The sequence below is a fragment of the Orbicella faveolata genome, unplaced genomic scaffold (assembly GCF_042242905.1).
Source record: "Orbicella faveolata isolate gen_17 unplaced genomic scaffold, um_ofav_v1 contig_1, whole genome shotgun sequence".
Taxonomy (NCBI): Eukaryota; Metazoa; Cnidaria; class Anthozoa; order Scleractinia; family Merulinidae; genus Orbicella; species Orbicella faveolata.
The window spans coordinates 32,493,832-32,517,681 of record NW_028301536.1 but is presented as its reverse complement, the minus strand read 5'-3'; the positions used below and the strand labels follow the sequence as shown (position 1 = coordinate 32,517,681).

The 23,850-nt window shown below is 39.9% G+C and overlaps 1 protein-coding gene and 1 pseudogene across 2 annotated transcripts; both read right to left on the bottom strand.

Moving 5' to 3' along the window:
- Positions 1-394: 394 nt before the first annotated feature.
- Positions 395-23,430, bottom strand: LOC110054089 (uncharacterized; annotated as a pseudogene). Its single transcript, XR_016207574.1, has 11 exons — positions 23,097-23,430; positions 22,048-22,380; positions 21,132-21,464; positions 18,853-19,176; positions 18,212-18,323; positions 8,463-8,534; positions 7,315-7,377; positions 7,159-7,231; positions 2,441-3,895; positions 1,669-1,774; positions 395-1,167 (listed from the first exon to the last, which is right to left on the bottom strand). The product of XR_016207574.1 is annotated as an uncharacterized LOC110054089 (transcript).
- LOC149118793 (ectonucleotide pyrophosphatase/phosphodiesterase family member 5-like) lies at positions 11,976-15,172 on the bottom strand. Its single transcript, XM_089279562.1, has one exon. The coding sequence runs from the start codon at positions 14,412-14,414 to the stop codon at positions 13,005-13,007; it is 1,410 nt and encodes a 469-aa protein (XP_089135688.1). The 5' UTR covers positions 14,415-15,172; the 3' UTR covers positions 11,976-13,004.
- Positions 23,431-23,850: the final 420 nt, after the last annotated feature.

The window sequence follows — 23,850 nt, the reverse complement described above, 5'->3', positions numbered from 1 at the left end:
ATGCCTGTTTGTAGCACATAATATGTAAGCACTGTTGAGGTGTATCAGAAAGCTTTCTCGTTCGCTGCGCTCACTCGTTCGGGTAAAAAATCGTGTCCACGAATTTTCTATAGAATAAACCCATTTTTCGTTCTATGTCACTAATATCTATTCCTGTTTGGAAGGATCCGACCTACTTCCTAGTCATTCCTAGTTTATGTTATATTTGAAATATTTGTTTATTTATTTAAAAGTGTCCCCAATTAGCACATTAGTGTTAAATACATGGACACTTAAATGAAGTGATTATTATTATTATTATTATTATTATTATTCCAGGCAAGGCTCTATAATCATTCACTCTCGCGAAGAGATTACTGTACAACGTTTTAGACTGACTTGTCCTACCACTCAATTATTGAGTCAACTTATTTAATGCTTTTAAACTCACCCACAGCTGTACATGGAGACCGAAAACCAATTCCGTTAGTGCAAAGAAAGTCTAAACGACTACTAAACAAGCGATCGTAAACCGTTACAAAAGTACATGCATGAGATTGTGGAAAATCAAATTATATCTTATCACAAGATGAAAATTAAAGGAAAGAGGCTCTTTTTAATAGATCAGTGCAAAGTCTGCGAAAAGTCTCGTTTTCCTTAGTTGTCCTCAAGCGCAAGAATGTTGGAAAAATGGAGCGGACAAAATCGTGGACGGAAGGAGTAAATGTACATGTAATAAAATTCCTTCTCCGGTCGGTCTCCAGTCCTCTCTCACACAGGATCTGAGAAGAGACTGCTTCAGTCTATATCCATCAGCTATTCTTTAATCTAATGTCTACAAGCGGTAAGCGTTTGTTAGTTGTATGTGGTTATTCAGCATGATCTTTGGGTAATATATTTTCCGTTTCATTTATTTCACTTTCCGCCTGGCGTGACCACCTTTAGCGTCATCATCCTGTGCTGCGGGTTTGTCCGTTACTTCCTCTCTTTCAGCAGCAGCCGTTACCAATCCCGAAGCATTCAAATCCTCGCTGAAGGTTTCTTGTTGGAGTTGTGGTTGTTGAGAAGACGTAGCCACATCTCCCACCTCCTGCAGTGTTAGTACAAGCGACAGACAGCAGTCTGCACTGCAGTGAGGATTTCGACGCAGCGTCCAGAACTTTCGACCAAGGGTCACAAAGTATTGCACTGAAAAGCGGGAATGAGAAAACAGTAATGGTGTAAAACTAGAGGTGGAGTGCACGATTCAACTTAAGCAATCACAGTGCATGATCATAAGAAACGCATCTGGGCTTTAAAATGTAAGGTAATCCTGGGGGATAGGGAGACCAACCCGCGCTAAAAGGGGGTTACTGATTTTTGTGTAAATGACTGTACGATTTTCGACTTCAGTTGCCTTTAGTCGCTTAATGACCCGGGAACCCATATGTACTGACTCATTCCCAATCCGGTCTATATCTACATTCGTTGAAAATTATTCTCATCTTCTCACAGGTCTCCATGTAATTCAAATCTGTACAACTGTTGAAGGGACCGATTTGATTATACACATGTGTCCATTAGGATGATTTCTCTTGCTGAGCACGGCGATCCATTCCGCTTTTCTCATAACCTTTATGCTCAATTTTCTATCGACAGCTCAAGAAGAAATTACACCCTGGTCAGTATGTTTGGTTCATATATTTGTACCTGCTGTTACGGCGATAACTAGTGTGTTGGCTGCCACGAGCAGAACGCTGAGCATTACATAGTCTACTTCTTTATTAGCTGCTGAGGAGATAGCCTCGTTTGGAATCTGAAACGCAATAACAAAATGGCAATAATTTCACCAGCCTAGGACACGAATACAGCTAAGGGGAGTATAAAGGTAGGCAGACTAAACCAATAAATGAATAGAGGGGGTAAGTTTCTAAAGAAACTGTGGTCCCGCGTCGGTGGGGAGTATAACACGATAATTTGGTTTTGTCAACTGGGTTGATAATGTAAATTGGCCACCGTAAAGAGATTCAACAGCTAACGTTTCGAGCGTTAGCCCTTCGTCGGAGCGAAACAGGCGGATTCGCTCTGACGAAGGGCTAACGCTCGAAACGTCAGCTTTCTAATCTCTTTACGGTGGCCAATTTACATTATCAACCCAATTGATAAAACCAAATTAGGCTAAACCAATAGCCACCTTGTGGCCAACATGCGTCCGATGAGTGGTTCTATGTCTGCTCAGAAGTAAAGAATCTAGGGAATATGCAGTGCGAGTGACAAATAAATTCCACAGCGATCCAATTTTTGTGTTGTGAATTAGGCCCAGTTGACTTAGAAAAGTTTGCACGTATTAATTATCTTGCCCAGATGATTCTCCGGGGAAAGCTATATTATTAATACATCTGAAGGAGATTTTCTCGCCCAGTATTCTGCGAAAAAAATAATCATATATAAAAATAACTGGAATCCGTATGTTTGGCCATACCTTAAGCAACATGCCCACCGAGAAATTAACAGAGCTTGCCATGAGGGAGATCAGTTGAAGCCAATGCTCAAAGGAGTCCGTTATTGGTTTGTAGCAGGCAAACAACACTGTGTAAAGGCCAGAGATGATTGCCGCGGAACCAATGTAGGTACGACTCTGTGCGTCTGTCAGTAAAAGCGCTGAGGTGAGTAATACCTTGCGGGCCAATTCAACAATCTCCCAGAACCAACAGTTGTCCGAATAGTTTTCATAGAAGAATCGAAGTCCTCTGGCTAATGGATCTGGTTCTTTTTCACTGTTACCTTTTCTTGACTTGGAGAGACATTTCCATAGGATAAGGAAAGTGACGAGTGGAAATGCGGCTGGGTACACCGCGAGAACGTATGAAAATCCAACAAACCGATTATACTCGTCATCATGGCACTTGACGGAAAGAACCGCTTTCAAAAAGGCCTCGCATCCACTGCTTTTGTTCTCGCTGCAAATCTCTTGGCACGCCTGAGGCAGCATGGTGAAGATATGGGCACAAGTTGCTGGGTATGTAATGAAGAGCAGTAGGAATGCAGTTCGGTAGCAACGTTCCTTTGTTAGATCTATGGCACGACGCTGTTTGCGAACCGACATCTTACCACTTCGATAGAGAAGAAACCTTTTTCCCTGATAGTAAGCTACTGGAATTGCTACCGAGGCAAAGCTGAGGGCGACCAACATAAGCAAAGTGGTATAAGAGTCGATTTTCATTGCGCTGTTAAGGCAGTGGATGGGAACGATTTGAAAAAAGGTTAAGTTGTAACATCCCCGCGTAGTTGCCGACAGTTATCACCGATTCAGGCTACTTGACGTATGAGAATGCGTTCAATGTTCCAGACGTTACTTGATAGAAGCTGACAACTATTTTGAGCCTTGCTAACAGAATATCTGCCACAGATCTCTGAGCGTGTTCTTTCTTTCTGTCTCTTAAAGTAAGAAATGCCACAAGGGAAACAAGGGCAAATACGATGACCAATTGAACAGCAATCCAAAGCAGAGATGGGCATCTTTGGCATTTGGTGAACAATTTAAAATACCCTTGAGCGCACACGCCACAGAGAGGACCTTCATAGCCCTGGGAACAAGTAGAATCCAGGCTTCCCAAGTACGATTCTGCAACTGGCCCGCGTACGAAGCAGGTAACAAAGTCGAGCATTTTGTTAAACTCGAGTTGAAGGAATCATCAGTTATCTGTAGATTGTCTTTGAATGCAGTGTACATTTGTTTGGTATGATCATCTGACCACCTCCAATAAAATCCACTGCTTAGAGTCACTGTGCCGTTTACACAGTCGTAACCTCGAGGACAAACCACGCATGCACCATAGCGATCAAGACGAAGAAGAATGGCGCACGTAACTTTCTCGAAAACTCGTGCACATTTGTCTGTCGAAACTTGCAACAGAACAAAATAGAAGAACAGATTTTAAAAACTATGTATTTCACTCACAGGAACGCTAGATCCTTCAAATTGCTCGATGCCGTGTTTGTTATCTTTTTCAGTAAGTTTCCAGTCAGCAGCGTCCTGGTTCATTTTAATTTATAAGACAAATTACTGAACAAGGTAATCAATCAATCAATCAATCAATCAATCAATCAATCAATCAATCAATCAATCAATCGATCGATCGATCAATCAATCAATTAATCAAGTAAGCAAGTAAGCAAGCAAGCAAGCAAGCAAGCAATCGAGCTGAAGCATGCAAGCGAGCGAGCAATTAATCAATCAATGAATTGATAATTGATACCGAGTATTTAAAGTTAGGTAATTGTAGTGTCCTTATTATTGAGTATTTCTGCTAAGAAAAAGCAAATTAAGACAATGAAGCTCACAAAAATTTTAAGTTATCCAGCCGCAAAAACGCATCCTCATTTATTTCATAGATAAAATTCTCTTCGAGATCTCTGCAAAGAAAAATACCGTGGCGAATCTAATCTTGATCTAGATTTAGCTAAAAACTAGGTCTAAGATCCAAAATATATAGCAACATCGGCGTCGACAAAACCGGATCGGACCGGACCGGACCGGACCGGATCACGGATCGGATCACGGACCGGATCACGGACCGGATCACGGACCGGATCACGGATCGGATCACGGATCGGATCACGGATCGGATCACGGATCGGATCACGGATCGGATCACGGATCGGATCACGGATCGGATCAAGGAAAGAAATTCAAAATTTTGTTGAGCAAATTGTACTAGAGTGACTACTGTGAGCAGAACGTTTTATTTAATTCAGGTGTGATATTCCTTTATTCTTTTATAATATCAAGCCAACTGGAAGTTGGTCACAGATGGATTTTTTTCAGGCTGTTGGGTTTTGATTGCGATGATCAATCATGTCTTCATATCTTTCTCTGCAGTTCAGATAAATGATATTTCGTGTAATCACTTGCATCAAAGGTAGACTGTCATAAAACGAGTCAGTGTGGTAATAATAGGACGAACGTATGAATAGAAACACAAAAACTAAAAACACTAAAAAATTAAACACCTGATTATTTCAAACAATTTCCGTTTTTGAGACAAGTCTGGACTTTTACAAGATGTGAGTTTGGAATACGATATTTCGCACTGGAATAGAACGAAACAAACCATTTGTATTTCAAGGAAATATAGCTGTTTTACAAAAAATTCTAGGAATAACATCGATAGTGTGAACAATAACGCAACCCGAGAACAAACAACATTTTAGGAGTTACGTCACGATTTTTAGAGTTATTTTTAGGGTTGTAAAGAGTTGCCTTTAAATAGAATAAAACCTTAAAATGATCGTGTTCTAGGATAGAAAACACTTGAGAGGCAAGAACAAATCAAAACGGAATGAGGATCGTTAAGGATGGCAAAGATTAACGGGGATTGCAAATGACGAACTTGAAAAACGAGGCTAGTTTTTTCAAGATGTGCAAATCGTGACGTAGCTCCTTCAAAGCAAGTCATGTCCTTAAGCTCCAAGTTGCGACCATTTTAGTCGCCATGGCGACTAAATTAGAACGCAAGTTGCCAGCTCGGCGACTAAAATTAACGTGACCTATGCGTCAGGAGCTTGAGCGGACTATCATTCGGAGCGAAAAGAAAAACGTTCTGAGCATTAAGAATTCACTTTGCAAAGCTAGTTGTTGTGGGATTTTAACCAATAGAAATGGAGACTGAAAAAAATGAAATGTTCCACGGTAAACAAAGATCAAGGAATTGCATTCAGTTGAGCTTGGGACGCGACGAAATTCGTTCCACTCGACTGAACTTTGGCACGTAACAATTTTACCTGGAAGCGTGAGACAACGCACGCAATCCGGTCATTTGCCATCGAAAAGACGAGGAATTGCAAAAGCTTGGAAAGCTCGACGGTGACAGGATGCACAATATATTTCAGAAACATCCAGATGTATTTGAGAAACGTATTTTGTTTCAGTGGACACGAAAATACTTGACTTTACGGCAAACTTGATAACACAAGCACGGGGGATTCTATAAATAAAAAAAAACGATGATGAAAAGCGGCTCGCAGTTGTAAATAAATGAACGAACCTGGGTTTATTTTTAAATTGTCAAAGATTTCATCAATAAAAAATATCCGTCTTAGTGATTGCCTTAAAACTTGTGAAAGTATTTTCGCGTTGAGTATTCGCGTTCCGCGGTTCGCATATTAAATTCAAAACGACAAACAATTTGAGCGTGAACTTTTCTGTCCATTTCTCAATACAGTCTTTAATTTTCAGATGAAGTTTTATATCGTTTGCTTATTCAAGCAGAAAACGAGGTTGGACATTTAAAAAAGATCATAAGCGATAAGGTAAAAATAGTGTTCACTTAATGGTCTCAGCAAGAATTTGATGCCGCCTTGATAAACATTGGAAAACTTTCCGCCATTCAGCGGCGAATGGGGCTATCTTATTGTGATAAACTCACATCACTGTTGCAATAATATAGTACTTTTTCATTTGATCATCAATCATTCCAATAAAAGCATATTTGAATCAACATTAGGTAGTTCTTTCACTGAACGGGACTTCAATTTACTTGGTGGTTCAAGGAAAATGTTATTAATAATACAGTTAGATAATAATAAGATTATTATTTATTAATAATTAATTATTAATTTATGCATATATTTTGGCGACTAAAATTTTTCACTGGCGACCAAACCTGAACAGTCAGTGGCCACATGGCCAATAAGGAACTTGGAGGGTTGCTGTAACGCCAACTGTAACGCTCACATCTGACACGAAAATGTAGGGAGGTTCACGCAAGCTTCGAGCCAACTAACGTTCAAATATAACTACATCTGCCTGTTCATTACAATTTAAATTCGTCGTAAATTAGGCGCTTATGTGGCTTTTTAAATGACCTCTTGTCATTCTCTGTAATTAACATGTCATTGCGTCAAATTCGGGATTCTTATTTTCATTTAACATATTTTAGTTTTCCACTTTTATTTTTTATTTATTATTATCTTATAAACGGTTTGATTTTTGTTTTTGATTTTTTTTTTTCTTTAAAACTTTGTTTTTTTTTTTCGTGATCCGATCCGTGATCCGATCCGTGATCCGATCCGTGATCCGATCCGTGATCCGGTCAGTGATCCGGTCCGTGATCCGGTCCGTGATCCGATCCGTGATCCGATCCGGTCCGATCCAGATTTTGTCGACGCCGTAGCAACATAAACAAATTTGGCTACTTACAGATCTGTTAAGGAAGTCAATCTCGCGAACATCCTCTTATGAATGGCCGTTAACTTAATCTTCTTTAGATTTCTTTAGTGAAATAGAAACATAAAACAAAAGTTGTTTTCTGGGAATATTTAGTGGCGCTTAGCAGTGGAAAATTGTTCACTTACAAAGACTTAATGCTTTCCCCAGACATCTCTTCAATTTCTTCGATAGCACTTTTGTTTAAAAACCTGGATTGGAATAAATGACATATGACACTTTATCTTATGGTAACACTAAGTGTTCTCTGTGGTTGTCTCTGAAAGAATAGCAAAAAGTATAAAGTATAAGATATGGTTTTGCATATAAATTTACAGAGGCGACGTAATATATAATATACGGAAGACAGTATTTCATCACACTTCGAAAATAGAGTGTAAAATACTATATGTGGTGAAGTTTTAGACGAGCTCCGAGGCCGGCTTCAAAACGATACGAAACAATGTTACTTGTGTATGATATATTTTTTCAATCCAAACTAGTTTAAGGAAGCTCCGTCACGGTGTTTTGTCTTTGGTTTTGGCCACGTACACTGAAATCCCCTTCAAATGGAAGGGAACCTGAAAATAATAGTTTACTAAGATAGAAAAACATTAAAGAGATAATAATTAACCATAAAGGAACAAGGATGGTCAAGGATGGCGAAGATTGACAGGGATTGCAAACGACAAATTTGAAAAATTTCGGCTAAACTTTTCAAAATAAGCAAATCGTGACTGAGCTCCTTTAAAGTTAAGGAAATAAAAAAAGAGTAATTAAAAAACTTTTGCTAATTAGGAGCGCATCTTCTCAAATTCATTAATAATTCATCAACTTAAAACAAAGAAAATCACAACCGTGATGGAGGTTTGGATACCCGGTCTTAATTAGCATAGATTTTGACAATTTTGCTTCTCCGTTTACTGCTAAGTTTTTGTTTTGATTGAGAAGATATATCAAACACTTGAGACAATGTTTCATCGGCTGTCCAAACAGCTCGAACCTCTAACATTATATATTTATTTCCTATGTGTTTACTCTTTCTTCTCTTATACTGGATTTCTTTTATCCTAAAATAAATGTGTTTAATTAAAGGGCATATAATTAGTTTACGATATTTTGCCCTCTCCACTTCTTTTTCACTGCACTTGTTTTGTTAACAATATTGTATTCATGTCTTCAAGTGGAGAAATACAAATAAAAAGTTCTCCTACTGTATTAATAATTTTTGTCACGGGAAAATTGTTTCAAAATGTTTCATTTTGTAATATAAATAATGTCAGAACTTGATATTTACAGTTTGTTAAGGAAAAGGAGACGCGAGAACGTCCCCCTTGAGATGTTCTTTATGTTATTGCCATCTAGATACCTAACAATTGTAAAAATAATTACTGTAAATCATTAAGATGAAACCAGGCTTAGTGCTCCTACAAGATATATAGCAAAGCATTGCGTAATTTCCTTATCCCTTACCGGCGAGAGGAGCACATTTAGGGTTAAGGTTTAAAGCACAACTTGATTTTGACGGCCTTAAAAATAGACATATGTTTCTCTAAATATAATAACGTACACCACAAAGAGTGATCCGCTTTAAAATCAAAAATTTTGCAATTTGTCAAAAGAAGTCTCCTATCTCGTTTATAGCACAGCTCTCAGAAGAAAATTTCTGGGTTGTTACATGTTTACAGAAGCTGTTTGTAGATTTTTATAGTAGTGTAGGAGGCTTATAGGGGGTCAAAATTGGCATATCATAGGTGAAAGTAGGGCCTAATGAGGTAAAAATAAGAGGGTTTGTATGGGCTGCAATATTCAAGATGGTGGAAGTACCCGAATTTGTCCAGGTCCCTCTCGGTCAAGGGGATGAACCAATCAGCGCCTGGGATTCGATGACGTCATGTCATGAGGAGCTGCGTTGTGGCTGTCATGGCGTACTAGTTGACATCACGAGGAAGGGGGAGGGGAGGACATGATGAGGAGCGGGTTTTGGGTCTTCGATGACGTCATGAGGAGATGCACCATTGAAGATTCAAGTCTATTTTTTAAATGTTTTTTTGATAATCACAGAAAAAAAATCTTTTGACAGGGTGGGAAATCGTGACAAACATGAAACAATTCACTGACTCATCAACAAGACTCTTTTAGTTTACAAAGTGAAGACGCTTAAGTTACTCCCTGGTTAGAATTGTTCAAAATCTAAGTAGTCATGTTCCTGAGCTGCTTGCGCCTGACTTAGATCTTCATCTAAAACTGTGATTTGAGGCCATTGCGGTAATGAGCGTCGTAGTATGTCCAATGATTCTCGGTTAGTGATGAGTGAGTGGCATAATAATGTACTAGACAATTGAAACAAACATTACATGTTTGAAAATGTATATTAGGAAATTTACTCCACACCCTGGCTGAAGATTCTCTCTGCTGAATCAAAACATGACAGAAGCTGCAAACAATCCTTGACAGTGTAGTATATCCCAGTCTTAATTTAATCGTCTTTAGCATGTACACGATCAGCCATCCACTGTATCATTTTTGGATTGGGCCCTTGGGTTCTTTCTTATAGCCGTACGGATAGGACTGGAACGTGTCGGGCTAGACCACACGCTTGTCAAGGACGAGCCGTACCATTTGAGGCGCGGCACTACTTTGACACGTTTGAGGGCAGGGTCTCGAACGAAGTCGTAGGGGTTGACGACATCGATGTTAAGTTGGTCATCGTCGAGAGGATCGGTGATTTCGTCGAGCACATTTTGTCTCATGACTTCGTAATTGAGTTGAGCAGAGCCATGGACGTTAAAAATGAAACCTCTCACTTTACAGCACACTTTACCATTCTTGATCTTGTACCGATAATTTTTGGAATTACCCGAGGTGAATTCTGTGATGTGATCCCCATCGTAAACCTCGTTGGTCATGTCGCCCAGGAAATCGCCGAGTGGAATGTCGGGTTGACCTGGACGCCAACGATAGATGACCGAGTCCGTGTCGAAGTAGAGGGCTTGCTCTTTCAACTTTTCCAGGGACTAGTACAATTTGAGACGGGCATGGCAAGTGGTGAAAGCCGCGACGAAGATGTTGGTTTTTCCGTTGTCTAGCTGATTCTCCGAGATGTCGGAGTAGACGATTTCCATCCGGTGTTCGACGCGTACGGTGTGGATATGTTCCAGAGGGTTGGAGGCCACGGGTGTTTCGATGGCCAAGGTAGTGGGTTTGTTGAAGTTCTGGCCAAATTTACCCCAAAACGAGTTCAGCATGGTGGGGTCCAACGAGATGCCCTCGTGGTCATGGCTTTCTCGAACGTATCGAGCTTTTTCTTCTTCGGTACGGGCGCAACTGGGGTAGCTGGGGGATTCTTGCTTATCTTAAGCCACTGGTTCACATAGTTGCTAAAAAGAAACCGCTTACTCTGGTTGGGTGGGAAGTGCCAGACTTCGTGGATGCGGACGATAGTGTACCCGAGTTCAACTGCCTTGACGAGTTCCGGCGTGCACTACGTCCCACGAAGCATGCGTTCCTTGGTGGAGGGTGACATCGACGAGATCTTTCCAACAAGGGTTTGGACATTTCGGATTCCACGCAGCTTCGGCATAGGGGCAGCACTAATTTGTTGTGGCAAAAGTACGTTAAGACGGGATGATAGAGCTGGAAGGTTGGAAGGATATAGACTTTAGCTATCCCGAAGTAATGTGGAATGTCTTGATCGTTGGGATGAATGATGATGGTGGGATGACCAACACGGTACTCGCCATTCTTGTTGAGCCAGGGGTATAACGAGGTGACATCCACGTAATTGATCTACACTCCGACCGATTCGTTGGCCTCATAGTGGAGGATGGAAGCACTGGTGCGTCCTCCGAATAAAGCGTCGCGGGGTTTCAGGGGACCGACGACCTCGAGAGTGGTCAAGAACTGTTCGAGCTTTTCATTGGTTTTGACTTCACGGTCCCAATCACATTCCCACTTGACGACGACCTCGTAACCCTGTTGGCACAATTGGCGTTCTTTAGCGCACGAGTCCTTTTACGCTTCCCCAAACTTGCGGTCTGGATGAAATTTGCTAAACAGTTGACGATCCGGGAAACAACGAGGGCGCCCGTGCCACACACAACCGTGCAATTCGTAAACGGTGGGTTTGGACTTGTTGCGGTCATTGTAAACATCGATGCTGAACGTTTGGGTTGGGGTGGACACGCGCTTTTCTCTGCCATTACCCGCGTGGAAAATGCGGTTAGCCGTGGGCTCTGGAGTCGAGGAAGAACTGTGAGTGTTGAGGCATAAAAGGTGTTCTTTCCAAGCCAGCCATTGGAAAGCCTTGATGGACTGATTGGTGCAGACGCCGTGCCAGCCGCGTGAAGGTTCGACGGCGATGGTGTTTTTTGGCAAGAGTTTCCTGCGCCAGCACCAGTAGCAGGCCAAGGCGATGGTGACACATTTTCCCGTGGGATCAAACGCGGCATGCTGCCGGAATTCGTCTTAGGACTTTTAGCATCAACAGTTTGACATCTGAGGTGCAATAATCTTCCATCTCTTTTTTTAGATTGAAGACATAGTCATTGTTGACTTGCTCGGCATACCATCGTTCGAACTCCTGTTTTTTCTTGTGACAGAAAATCACAAACGCGCGAGATAATTTGCACTGCAGCGAAAATTAGAAATTAACGATAAATTGGTCGGTTCTCAGCCAGTCATAGTGAAGCAATTTTCTCATTCACATATAAAATCAAACGTTTTAAGCTTGTAATCTAATTATTAAATAGAAAACTATTAAAGAGCGATGGAAAATAATAATGATAGAAAAAGAAAAACAGTCAGCAGATTTCTAAAAGAACAGCGGTTTACTCAACGCTAAGTTGTAATCTAAAAAGCTTTACAAATGAAACGGCTAAATACAGCTCAATATCGTTATTTAAATATTCCGTAAATAGGTCTATCAGATTATGATACTAGTAAAATGCTTAAAACAGGTAATCAGGCTAATGATTAGGAGGTTTAATTTAAGGAAGAAACGGCTGAATGCCGCTAAACATCTTTATTTTTAGAAATGTAATTATCCTAGATAGATTTGACTGTAGTATTTAAAAACGCGCAGGCTTACTCTGAAAAATTAATTAAGCAAGACCAATCTGTTGAGGTTAAGCCCCTTTTCGATCTCTAGAGAGAAACAGACACCTGGTCGATCAGAATAAAAAAAAAACGGCAAAATAAAGAAAACAAAATGAAATTATACCGTATCCAAGTTCGCAATTAGCCAACCAGAAGCCGTGTCTACTGTGTTGATATCCTGCGATATCAAGTCATATACATAAACCTGATGTGGCCGAATCTAAGTATACATAAATAATCAACCGTACCCTTTTGGGAACGCTTAGGCTCGTTCGTTTTCGGCATTCTCCCGAATACATCTCTCCAAAATACGAACCATTGCTAGACCAAACTCGCCTGATATGCCAGCGAACGTACAAAAGGGTACATTTAGGTATAAAAATCGACCAGTGAATGTAAAACCATTGCTAACATGGATGTACATGGCGAGTTTCATTGATTTCAAAATAATAATAAGGTACGTAGAACTTCTTCCGCATAACTGAAATTAAAACAATTCAGAACAATTATAAATGTTAAAGATTAACCCAAAATTAGCTTTCATTTTCTAACTGAAATAAGATGAATGGTGTACATCAAATACATTTTTGAATATAAATCCAGTCTTCATTCCTTTTAATCATTTTCAAATTTCAGTTCAAGTCCTCTAAAAACTAAGAACGTTCAACATCAGCAAGGAAACCAAACGGAGTTTTTTTAGTGTTGTTTTCTTAACACAAAAATAGTTCATAGCATCGAAAGTTCAATTTCTGAAAAGTCCAAACCCAATAAGGAGGATTGTTAAAACGAATTTCAAGCATGCGCTGTTTTGCTTCTTCCCAGCACCCCGAGGTGGTGGAATATCTTCTTTAAGGACAGCTTTGATATTTTCAATAGAGCCGTTGTTCGGACGAGGATCTATTCCAAGAAGCTCACACATCAAAGGGTAAAGATCCACTATGTTGAATGGCCTCACAACTGCACCTTCTTGAAAAGCTGGTCCACGAGCATAAAAAACCGAGTAGCTCTTTGATTGATCTGGAGGCCAGCCGTGTTCTCCTCGTCCTGGCGGTGGATCACTTCTGGAGCTTGTTATGACCCAGCCAACTTCAGGATCAATGAAGATCGGCGGAATTCGTCGGTTGTTTTTCCAGTGGTACTCATCTGGAATGTCTTCTTTCCTGAACACTCGGCGGACGTGTGGTATTTGATTTCTTGTAAGGTTTTGGTAGATTTCCTCCATCATTCCAGGACGAGGCCACATGTGCACTAAAGGACCTTTCTCAGTCAACGTATAAGTCGAAGGGTCAATGAAATCTTCCAAGTATATCTGGCGACTTGCTGACGTATTATCCATTCCATGATCACTTACTATTATCAAGTTGACCTTGCGCAGAAAATCAGTTTCATTTAATCGCTTCAGTAAGAACCCCACAGCATTCACATCAACATTTTCCACCATACTCTTGTATTCTTTCGAGAACGGCCCATGGGAGTGACCCGTATTGTCTATCGCTCCAAAGTAGAGAGAAATAAAATGCGGCGGTTTGTCAGAACGAAGCCACTCCACCGCCTTATTGACTCGAACTGAAAAATTCTGTCTCAAGTTAAACACGCAGTGAACGTAAGGTGGAAAACCTTCGAAAGTTCTATTTCTATACCTTGGAAGCTCTTTGGGGTTTATTGCACTACAGTTGACAAGACAGAGTTCTTTTTCATAGAAGGTTGGTTTCACGGAGTAGCTGGTAGTTGCAGGCCAAAAATATGAGCCACTGCGTCCGCCTTGCTTTTGTAATGTCAGCCATATTGGTTCCGCTTCGTTGTAAAACTTGGGATCAAAGTTTGAACAGTCGTAACCGAATATAAATTTTTCTTCGTAAACTGGATCCCAGAATCTGTTCGCCACAATCCCGTGACTCTCCGCGTAGAGACCAGTCAGAAAAGTATGATGATTTGGCCACGTGCTGGAAGGTACAATGTTCTTTATGTATTCGGCTTTAACTCCCGTTTGTGCGACGAAGTCCAAATTAGCTGTAACAGCAAACTGACTCTTCAACACTCGCCAATCCATTCCATCCAGGGACACAATCATCAGTGGAGCTTGGCCATCTTGAATTTCAGCTGCTCCACATGTGAAATGGAGTACCAACTTGAAGAACAATACCAAAAACATTTCTCGATGACGATCTAACCTGTCCACTTGAAATGTGTGACTGATCAGTGTGGAACCTCGAGAGACGCGCCGAGTATATTGACATATAACGTTACTCAGGCATAAAACTGATGAAACTATCTGAGCGTAGCAAACGTCATAGGCATTCTTCTATTATTTTCAGCTCGCCTTTTTTTTCGCTATCCCGATCTCAATCTTTGCCAATCCTTGCTATCTCGTTGGTTTATTACTCCTCTGGTAACTTGTTAACAAGAACTGACTTTTCGCAGCTTTTTATTCTGGACATATCGTGTGCTGTAATATTTAAATATCTTTAAGCGTTGAGGGCGGCCGGATGCACGTAAGATTTTAAAGTTACAAACACTTGAGGCAATATCGTACTGATTCATGTTCCCTTTTAATGTCGAGAAAGTGAGATAGTGTTAATTTCAATGTCAAGCTATAATAAATGAGTAACCCAACTGCCAGTAATAACTAAATCTGTCAATTTTGAGGCATGCAAGCATTTTACAGTATCTCAGTTGGATATTTGCATATTTGCACAGTAATATATGAGCTTGTTGGATGTTATGGAGTACAAATTACCAAGGAACGAGCATTTCTTTCTACGTGATACTAAGAGCCAAATATTGCCTTCTATGTAATCAATGAGATTGATTTTGCTGGGTAGAGTTGGATATCAATGTCTCGGTTAATGCTCAGAATTATAATACGCGTGGCAGTACACGGCTTCTCTCCGGACCGGTTCACATCAGCCAATCTTTCATAGCGCGCGTAAACGTTACTTACGTAGCCTATTGTCAGTTTTCTATAGGATTGCAACACAAACGGAATGCGTGGTATGACAAAATGATGTAATCTGTAAAATATGCAATAAGTCAGTACCACCCACGGACTCCTCCCCGGAGGTGAAACACCTCTAATAAGCTTATAATTCTATTTGTTGCCATAGTTTAGTATGCTAGTCTAAGCTATTCATCGTCTTAAAACTGACAAAGGTTAATTATCGTCGTTAGTTAGTGAAGCTGATTTTTTTAGTTTGAACCCATCTTCCGAGCTCTGACGAACAGCTAACGCTCGAAACGTCATCTTCAATAACTTGTAATTGTAACATGGAGGTTTACCTACCTTTATCAACATCGAGTTAATAAATTGTTGAGAGTTTCACTTGCATCCAGCCCACTAATTAGTTTCGTTAGACGCTTATGTGATACCGTTGTTAGCGGCAGTTAGTGGGCGTGTTTACCAAAGTCGAATTGTGTCTGTGCAGATGACGTCATTAAGTACTGAGGGCCATGTTGAAGGACTGACGTAATCAAAATGGCTACTTACCCCATACACTACTTCGTATAATGATTAAGCAGAAAGGATCACCGAATGTGCGGAATGTACTGCGTAAGAAGGGAAGCGGTCGTCATTGTTTTCACTTTACGTTATCAGCATACGACTTTGCGTAGGGACTACAAAATTTCTGGGTGGTATTGTTTATTTTGTGTCCCCAAATTAGTACGGGTTTTTTTCAGGCTACAAGGCATTAACACTTTCATAAAGTTTCTATCTAAAGTTTCTATCTAATGAGCGAGTGCATTCTTAGTTTTTAAATCCCGGTGGCAGAAAAGAGTATTCCATTTATCGTTCTCAAATTCTTTGGTACAGAATTGTTTATCATACTATGACCTTTCAGTATTCAGAACTGATATATTTGAAGCTCGATCGGAAATTGGATCGCTTATACGAATGAGGCAAGGACTGTCCAAAAGATTCACACCTCATGCTAAAACACTAATTACGCAAAGAATGTATTCTACTGATAATTTTGACACAGTACCTTGTGCTGACACGATCTCTTACATGGAATGCAAGTTTTAATTTTAACCGTTGTTGACAACCTCTCCCACATGGCTTCCAACCCTACAACCAAATGATTAGTAAATTCATATTCAGCTACACAGGCTCAGTAACTTTGCCACGAAATAACAATGGCTGCATTGTACGATTCCGCGGTGAGCGGGCTAATTTTCTGAATTCGCTCGACGCTTTGGAGACGTTTCTCAGAGGAAAAAGGAACGGCCTCATAAATATTAAACTGATTTCTGATGCAAAACGTAAGTAATAAAAAAAGCACCAGAGTAAAAAGTATCTTTTATTCAATCATTTTGAAACCTCAAAATTCTGAAAGTAAGGAAGGTCGTTTCGGAGTTAGCGGTCTTTAAGGCTCGCTACTTTCGAGGATATAAAGTTGTTGCGACTGAGCTCTTTTTTACACAATAAAACACAGAAATCCGTTAAAAGAAGTTCTTAAAACACAAGGTGAAATTCGTTGTTTTTGCTACATGGGTGGGCTTTTCATGTCTAGACCGTATTGTCAGTGGTCGGCAGGAAAGCTAGTCAGATACCGCAAATTGTTTCTACTTCATGACGCACTGCTATGTTAATCCGCTTTATCAATATCTCGGTGCGCAGGTCAAGTTTTCAATTAGCTTTTGCTTAAGCTAACTGTTATCAGTTGAAGCCTACTCTGATGATTACATGTATCTCTAACTCTTATGTGTTGAAGTCTTTATCCCGCAGTTCAAATGAGATTTTTGATATTTACTTTCCCAGGAGTTTATTAAAATGTTGTTTATTGAAACTATTGTTAAACTCCAGATTATCCCGGGCATCGTTACACAGGCCCTGTAAGTACAAAAAATGCTGGCCAGTGGTTTCCAATCTAAGCACACTCATTGGTTAATTTCCATTACAACACAGCGCGCGCTAGTCCTACCCAATTCCTATTGACCCATCATGGACGAAATCTCTTTTACCATAATTGCTACTAATCTCGCAATCGGATTGGCTATGTTGTGCCAATTTCGGCTCCCTGTAAGCCTCTTACACTACTGTTTGTATACATTCATGATGACTATGATTAGTAAAAAGTGATGTAGGAGACATCAGAATTCTATTGAACACGTCACCGTTACGATTTTGTTGTTAGACGTCTCAATTATGATGAAAATACTGTAAAACAGTTTCAGGTGATAAAATCAAATACCTGAAGTCATATAACGTCATAATGACACCAAAGTATCTGTGAAAAGTGGAATTTCTCCAGAGCGCTGTCTCAATTTAGTGCATAGCATAAACATTTCTTTAAGTTTACTCATTTCATTAAACAACAAAGATTGATTAACAGAAACAGTTTCTTCCTCTGTGTATAAAATGTTCCGAATTCGAATCTCTATCTTCAATCTCCTTAATTAATGAACATTTGGACTTAGTTTGATAAATCCTTGCTAAAGTAAGGGAAAATAAAAATCCAATCAGAATACTGTATTAGAATAAAATTAATTCTAATAACGGAGTCGTTGGAAAAACAATTAAGAATTAATATCAGCGATAATGAACGGATCATCGAAACGTCATTTCACGATAACTGCAGAAATTCTCGCGCGGTCATTGGCTAATTTTCATTGATGATAATGATAATGATGATGATGACGATGATGATAAAAAAGTGCAAACTTGTAAAAAGTACTTGTCAAAAACGGTCGCCATGGAAACATGAAAGAAGATGAATATCAGAAACCAACATAAGAATGTTTCAATTAAATATGACGAGATTACATCAAATGTTGTCTCAGTGGTAACCCTTCTTTAAAGTTTTTTGGGGCTTCAAATATGGTTGTAATTCTCTAATTTCCAGCTTGCATAATGCCACATGCATTTTGGTTAGTACCATTAAACCTAGTGATATATTTAACACTTGTAAAGCGTAAAAATAGACAAAGGACAAAGGACAAAATGCTTCTTACAGAAATCTTGCGTACTCCGGAATAAAAATCTCCAGGGTAGAAAGACAAATGCTTGAACAGTTGACAGTATAAAAGAGATCTTTTGTGTAACAGTTGCATCCTTTTGGGCAGACTAAACAAGAGAATCTTGTATGCATTAAGATAATGAGGATTATACCTCATATTGCATCGTGGCCAATTACTAATAATGTAGTCATTTTATCATAGAACAACTGCTGATTGGCCCGGTTCAAAAAAAAAGTGTGTTTTCTTTCAATCCTAAGAATTCCAAGAATTCTGGCAACATGATTACCGTTCTATGCCTGTTTTTTCTTAACATGAAAGGATAAGAAGTTGATTACCTCGTTCTCGGCACACACCCTATTATTTTCTAACTTTTGTGCTGGTCTCTTCTCCTTTTTATTTTCTCTAGCGTCTATTTTTCTTGCTTGTTTGTTTTGTTTTGTCGGTATATAGTGGATCTTTAGCAGTATCTGTACTTATCATGACGGAGTAATTATAAATTAAATGTTCTGTAGGTGTGCTGCGTAGTGTAACTTTTAAAAGCAAGTAGAATTTTAAAATTTCTCGTAGGTCTTTTATGAAATAATACAACAGTCGAATATTCTATTTTTTTAGCAAAATAAATGTTATTAACTTACCGGGAGCTATTCCGCACATAGCATCACTATCAGAATAACGATTGCAGCCCTTTACATTTCGAAATACGCCATGCTGGCATTCCAAAACGGAGCTTTCATTTCCGAAGCAGTTTAAGGTATCTAGCCATATCACTCCCTTTCCTCGACCGAACACTGCTGAACCCAAAGCCGCGGTAGCAGGAGGAAGCCCCATCATATCACAAATGACATGCGTATTACGAATGTTCCAAGTATCATCACATATTGTGCCCCAGACTCCATTCAACGAGAATTCCACTCGGTCCATTTGATCCGAAGAGTTGACTCCCATTAATCGAATGTTTACTAACAAAATACGACACGTTACTGAAGGATATATACGCCACAAACAAACCATTTATATGAAACGTTTGTGATTAAATATTCCCAACAAGATTTCATCCCTCCCCTTCCTTTCAACGTTGACCAAAGCCTAAAGAAAAGGAATATAGAGTAAAACCTCGATAAGGAAAGAAGTGCTAAGGGACTGGGAAAAGGTATTCGTTAGTTCGATTGCTCGTTGTAACCACAACCCTTTTAAGGTTACAGTATACCTTCGGGTCGGCAATTTTCTTCAAATTTGGATTTTTGGGTCAAAATAGTGGTCGAAGAATAATCTCTAATTTCTGAAAAAAAAATTTTGAAAAAGGCTAAATATTGGCGGAGAAATGGCGGTTTTACGTTTTCACCGGAAGTAAAAGTTTACCTCTTGATTGACAGCCCTATAGCGCGTATGCAATCAACCGAGACGATTTTCGCGGGAATTACCTATATGGATGTCACGAATTGACTACTCAGTTGATCAGCATTGTTGTTCTGACTACCCAGCATCTTTGGTATTAGGCGTGTCTCTATTAAGTTATAAGTAAACATAGACCACGTTTAAACCATGGACCAGTTCGAAAAAGCGAAAACAGCGAAGAACGAATGAAAATACATCAATGAGTGAAGAAGCGAAAGTTCGCCACGCGGATGAAGCTATAGTTATCGTATAAGGCGGTCAAATATTCGTGGTAAGAGAAAAGAAAGGTTCTGTAAAAATTTCGGAACTTGACAGCAATAACAGGGATGCTGACAGAGACTCTTCTGATGAGTCCGATATCGACGAATCGTCGGACTCATTGAGACCATTTGAAATATTATCCATGCACAGTTGCCCACACATAGTTGCTCTCCGCGCTTTCTTTTGTTTGTTTCCTTCGCTCAGCCACTCTAGCGTTCGTATCCTTTTTAGTCTTCTCTATGTTGCCAGACCAGCTTCAAGAAAAACCGAGCTACAGAAAAATTATCTCTCTGCCTTCGGTTCCTTGAGCGCATTGCGAAACACAAGAGTTTTTTAGAGATTCGCGCGTAAATTTCACCAGGAGGTTAACGGTAGTAAACTTTCCCTGCACTGATTGGGTTAGTTATCTAAGAACCCAGTTGAAGGCGTTTGTGGGCGGAGTTTGTTTGCGAAGCAGAAAATTTTTCTTAGCGCTGTTTTCTCGAATAAATTTTTTCACTTGAAGCAGACACTTTAAAGAGTTATAACTCAAAGGGAATTTGTTCAATTGCTCTTAAATTTGGACAGTGGCTAGTTTAACATATAAACTACAAAACGGTGTCTGGGAATTGTTAATTTCGAAATACTTTTTCTTCGAGAGCGATTTTTGTACGATCACTCCACATTTTTTTAATCCTGTTTCGAAAATGTTCTGTAACTTTTTACTGCAATTGAATATGCCAAAACGCAGACACGTTTTTTAAGCGCTTTGGGCCCTGAAACCGAGGAAAAAATTAAATTGGCGAAAAACGAAATTCGCTTTGACTTGTAGCTTTCGAAAGGTGATTCGGGCGCTCGCATTTAGTGGTCGTGAAAAATTCGACAATTCATTTTCTTTCAAAATTCTTGATATAGTTTGATAGCCAGCCCCATAAGCTTTAATTTGATATATGGGTTTAGGTATCTACAGCTTAAACTGCACGCGCTACATCGCTTGCGCGCGAGACACCCCTGAAGGTATACTGTAACCTTAAAACGACTTTCAGAGAAAGCGACCAAAATCTCTGTGATATATACCGGAGTTTATGGTTAATAAGTATTCGACTTAAAATTAAACACCGTTATGTTGCATCTCACAGCATTTAAATAACTTCTAGAAGTCCCTTTCTATGGAACATAATAAGATTTAACTCATGGTATTGTTTGGCATTACTCAGTGGGTTTAACATTGCACTGGTAGAAGGCTTAATTTACTAAGAGCGGTATTGAAATGACTCACTGTAAGGTGGACCACCTATAACACCAGCGTCTGACTTTCCATCACAAAGGAATCTGTCTGTATTACCCCACCCTCTGTGTGGACATTCTGTTGTACTGTACTCGTTACCAATGCATTCTAAATTTCCAAGCCAGGGTTTGTCCCCGGAGTTGCCAAACACGGTTTCTCCTTGCGCCACCGATGCAGGGGGTAATCCAAACATTTGACAAACCACTGCAATGTCTCGTAAGTCCCACTCAAGGGAACATACTCCTCCCCAGACGCCGCCGATACCCAGTTCAACACGGCCGTCTTTGTCCGAGCCTGACGGACTGTCGACTAACCGCAACTGAACTACGGATGTAAAAAAAATACAGCAATGTTTAATGAAGATTTAATCGATGGTCACTCTTAGTAACAATTACTGCTCTATCCTCTTGACAATTCCTTGTATTTTGAGATACCAAGTACTTGCTGAAACGAGAAATGAAGGTGGCGCTTGTTATCGTTATTTTGCTCATGGTAGACCGCTAAATAACATTTGTAAAGGCCTGTTTCATTTGTTGGTTGTCCTGTGTGATAGGACCAGTCCGTCCGAGCGTTGAGGACACGTGATTTGACCGAGGTTCATTCCAGTTTAGGTCAAACCTTGACGATGCACGTTTCCGTTGATTGTGTTGCTATTTCGGTTGTGTATAGAAGAATGAACGTTAACCGGACTGTCATTTTGTAAATGAACTTTCGGAGAAACAAGAGGATTGAATATTACGATCACTCGTGAATTAAGGTTACGGTAGCATGGATTTTCGTATTGTAAACAGGACAGTGTCGGGCGCTTCCCTGGTCGATGTAGACAGATAAACGATGGTCTTTGGGGCTGTTGCAACATTTGAATCCAATTTTAGCTTAATAATCTTTTCTTCTGAATATAGCTTACCATTCGGCTCTCCACATATTACACCCGCGTCATTTGCGTGTTCGTTGTAACTGTACAATCTTCCAGTCTCCCAGCCACCATCATTGCCACAGTCAGTTGTTGAAGTTTCATTTCCCAAGCAGTAGACATGCGATAGCCATACTATTCCAGTTCCCTGGCCGAAAATAGCCCCACCCGGAGTACCTGAGGCAGGTAGAAGGCCGAGCATTCGACGGACGACGTCACCATCTTTTCTGTCCCATTCTGGATCAGCCACTGTCCCCCAGAGGTCGTTGACGTTCAGTTCAACCCTTCCCTGATTATGAGCTCCTCCATCAGACAGACGCGCTGTAACTTAATTCAGATTTTTTGTTCACGATATCAGCAAAAGAACTGTAAAATTGCCCACCAAGAAGCGGTAACAGGAGATGAAAGTCAAGGTTGCAAGACCAGCAACAACAACAGCAACACCAACAGCGACCACGACGACAATAGCAGCAGCAAACAGAACTGTATTCTTATTTTCAACACTGTATATGACCGTTTAAGAATTGTGTTCTTCTCGCAGGGTCTACCATAGCATACTGTCTTAAACTATAATTATCATGTTTCATATCCCTCATCGTAAATTTAGCGGTTTTTCTGTAATCGTAACTGGCGATGGATGGGGGTCATCTGAAACATGTGTTTTAAAACTATTTACATTTACTTGAAAATTTAGAGACAGTAAGAGGCAGAGAGAGACAGTGTCTCGTTGGGATTTCCAAACATCGAGAAGACAGTTGAAAATAAGACGCGCAGCGGTGTATTTTGGGCGAAATTGAGGTGTTTGGATAGCCGATGAAACACTGTCTCGAGGATTTGATATATAGTCTCAATCGAAACAAAAACTAAGGAGTAAACGGAGAGGTAAAATTGTCAAAATTTTTGCTAATTAAGACTGGGTATCCAAAACCTCCTTCACGGGTGTGATTTTCTTTCTTTTAACTTGACGAATTATTAATGAGTGTGAGAAATATTACATCAACATGTGCGTCATAAAAACAATTAAACAGGAAAACAATACTTACCATTAGGGGTTCCACAAACAACTCCTGCTTCTTCGTTGTCGTCACAAAAATATAGCAACCCTTCATACGAGGATGTTGTATCCATGGGACACTCCGCTAACTGATGGTCAGTGCCGTGGTAGGAAAATTCATGCAGCCGCATTGAAACACTTCCAACCCCGAAGGCGGATTTTTCAGGAGCTCCAGTGGCAGGAGGAAAGCCCAGCATTCTGCACACAACTGTAGCCGCCGCACTACTCCATCCAAAGCCACACAAGCTTTGCCATTGGCATGATAATACTATGTAAATGTAGAACCCATCATCTGAAACTTTGAAGTACAAATAAACAAACATAAAACCTTTTTTCACGTTATTTTTATAACAATAATAGTTTATTGGCTAAGTAAGCCTGGGTATCTTGTTTCAAAGTGCTTTTTATCTTTTTTCTTCCTTTTTTCTCTTTTGTCCCAATAGGGCGATGGAAAGTTGCAAAAACCCTATTTTAAATAGGAAGTAATATATGGACAGAATGAGTGAAAAAAGAAAAGGAAGGAAAAAAGTGGCTAAGGTTTTTTTTTATTATTGCTATTTAGCTTTGATTTGCCAGGTTTCGAAATACCTGTTCCTGTTGTGTGATCCTCGCTCGGCCCAGTTCATCAGGTAGGTGTTGAGCCACTGCCTCGAGTTCAATCGAAGGAATCTATATCTCCTTGCTTCCAATCACAAAATCCAGCTTCAAAGTTACAAGAGACTTGCTCTGATGAAATTACAAAG

Coding starts and splice junctions, on each gene's coding strand:
- LOC149118793 (XM_089279562.1), bottom strand. CDS start 14,414: ATGTTTTTGGTATTGTTCTTCAAGTTGGTACTCCATTTCACATGTGGA.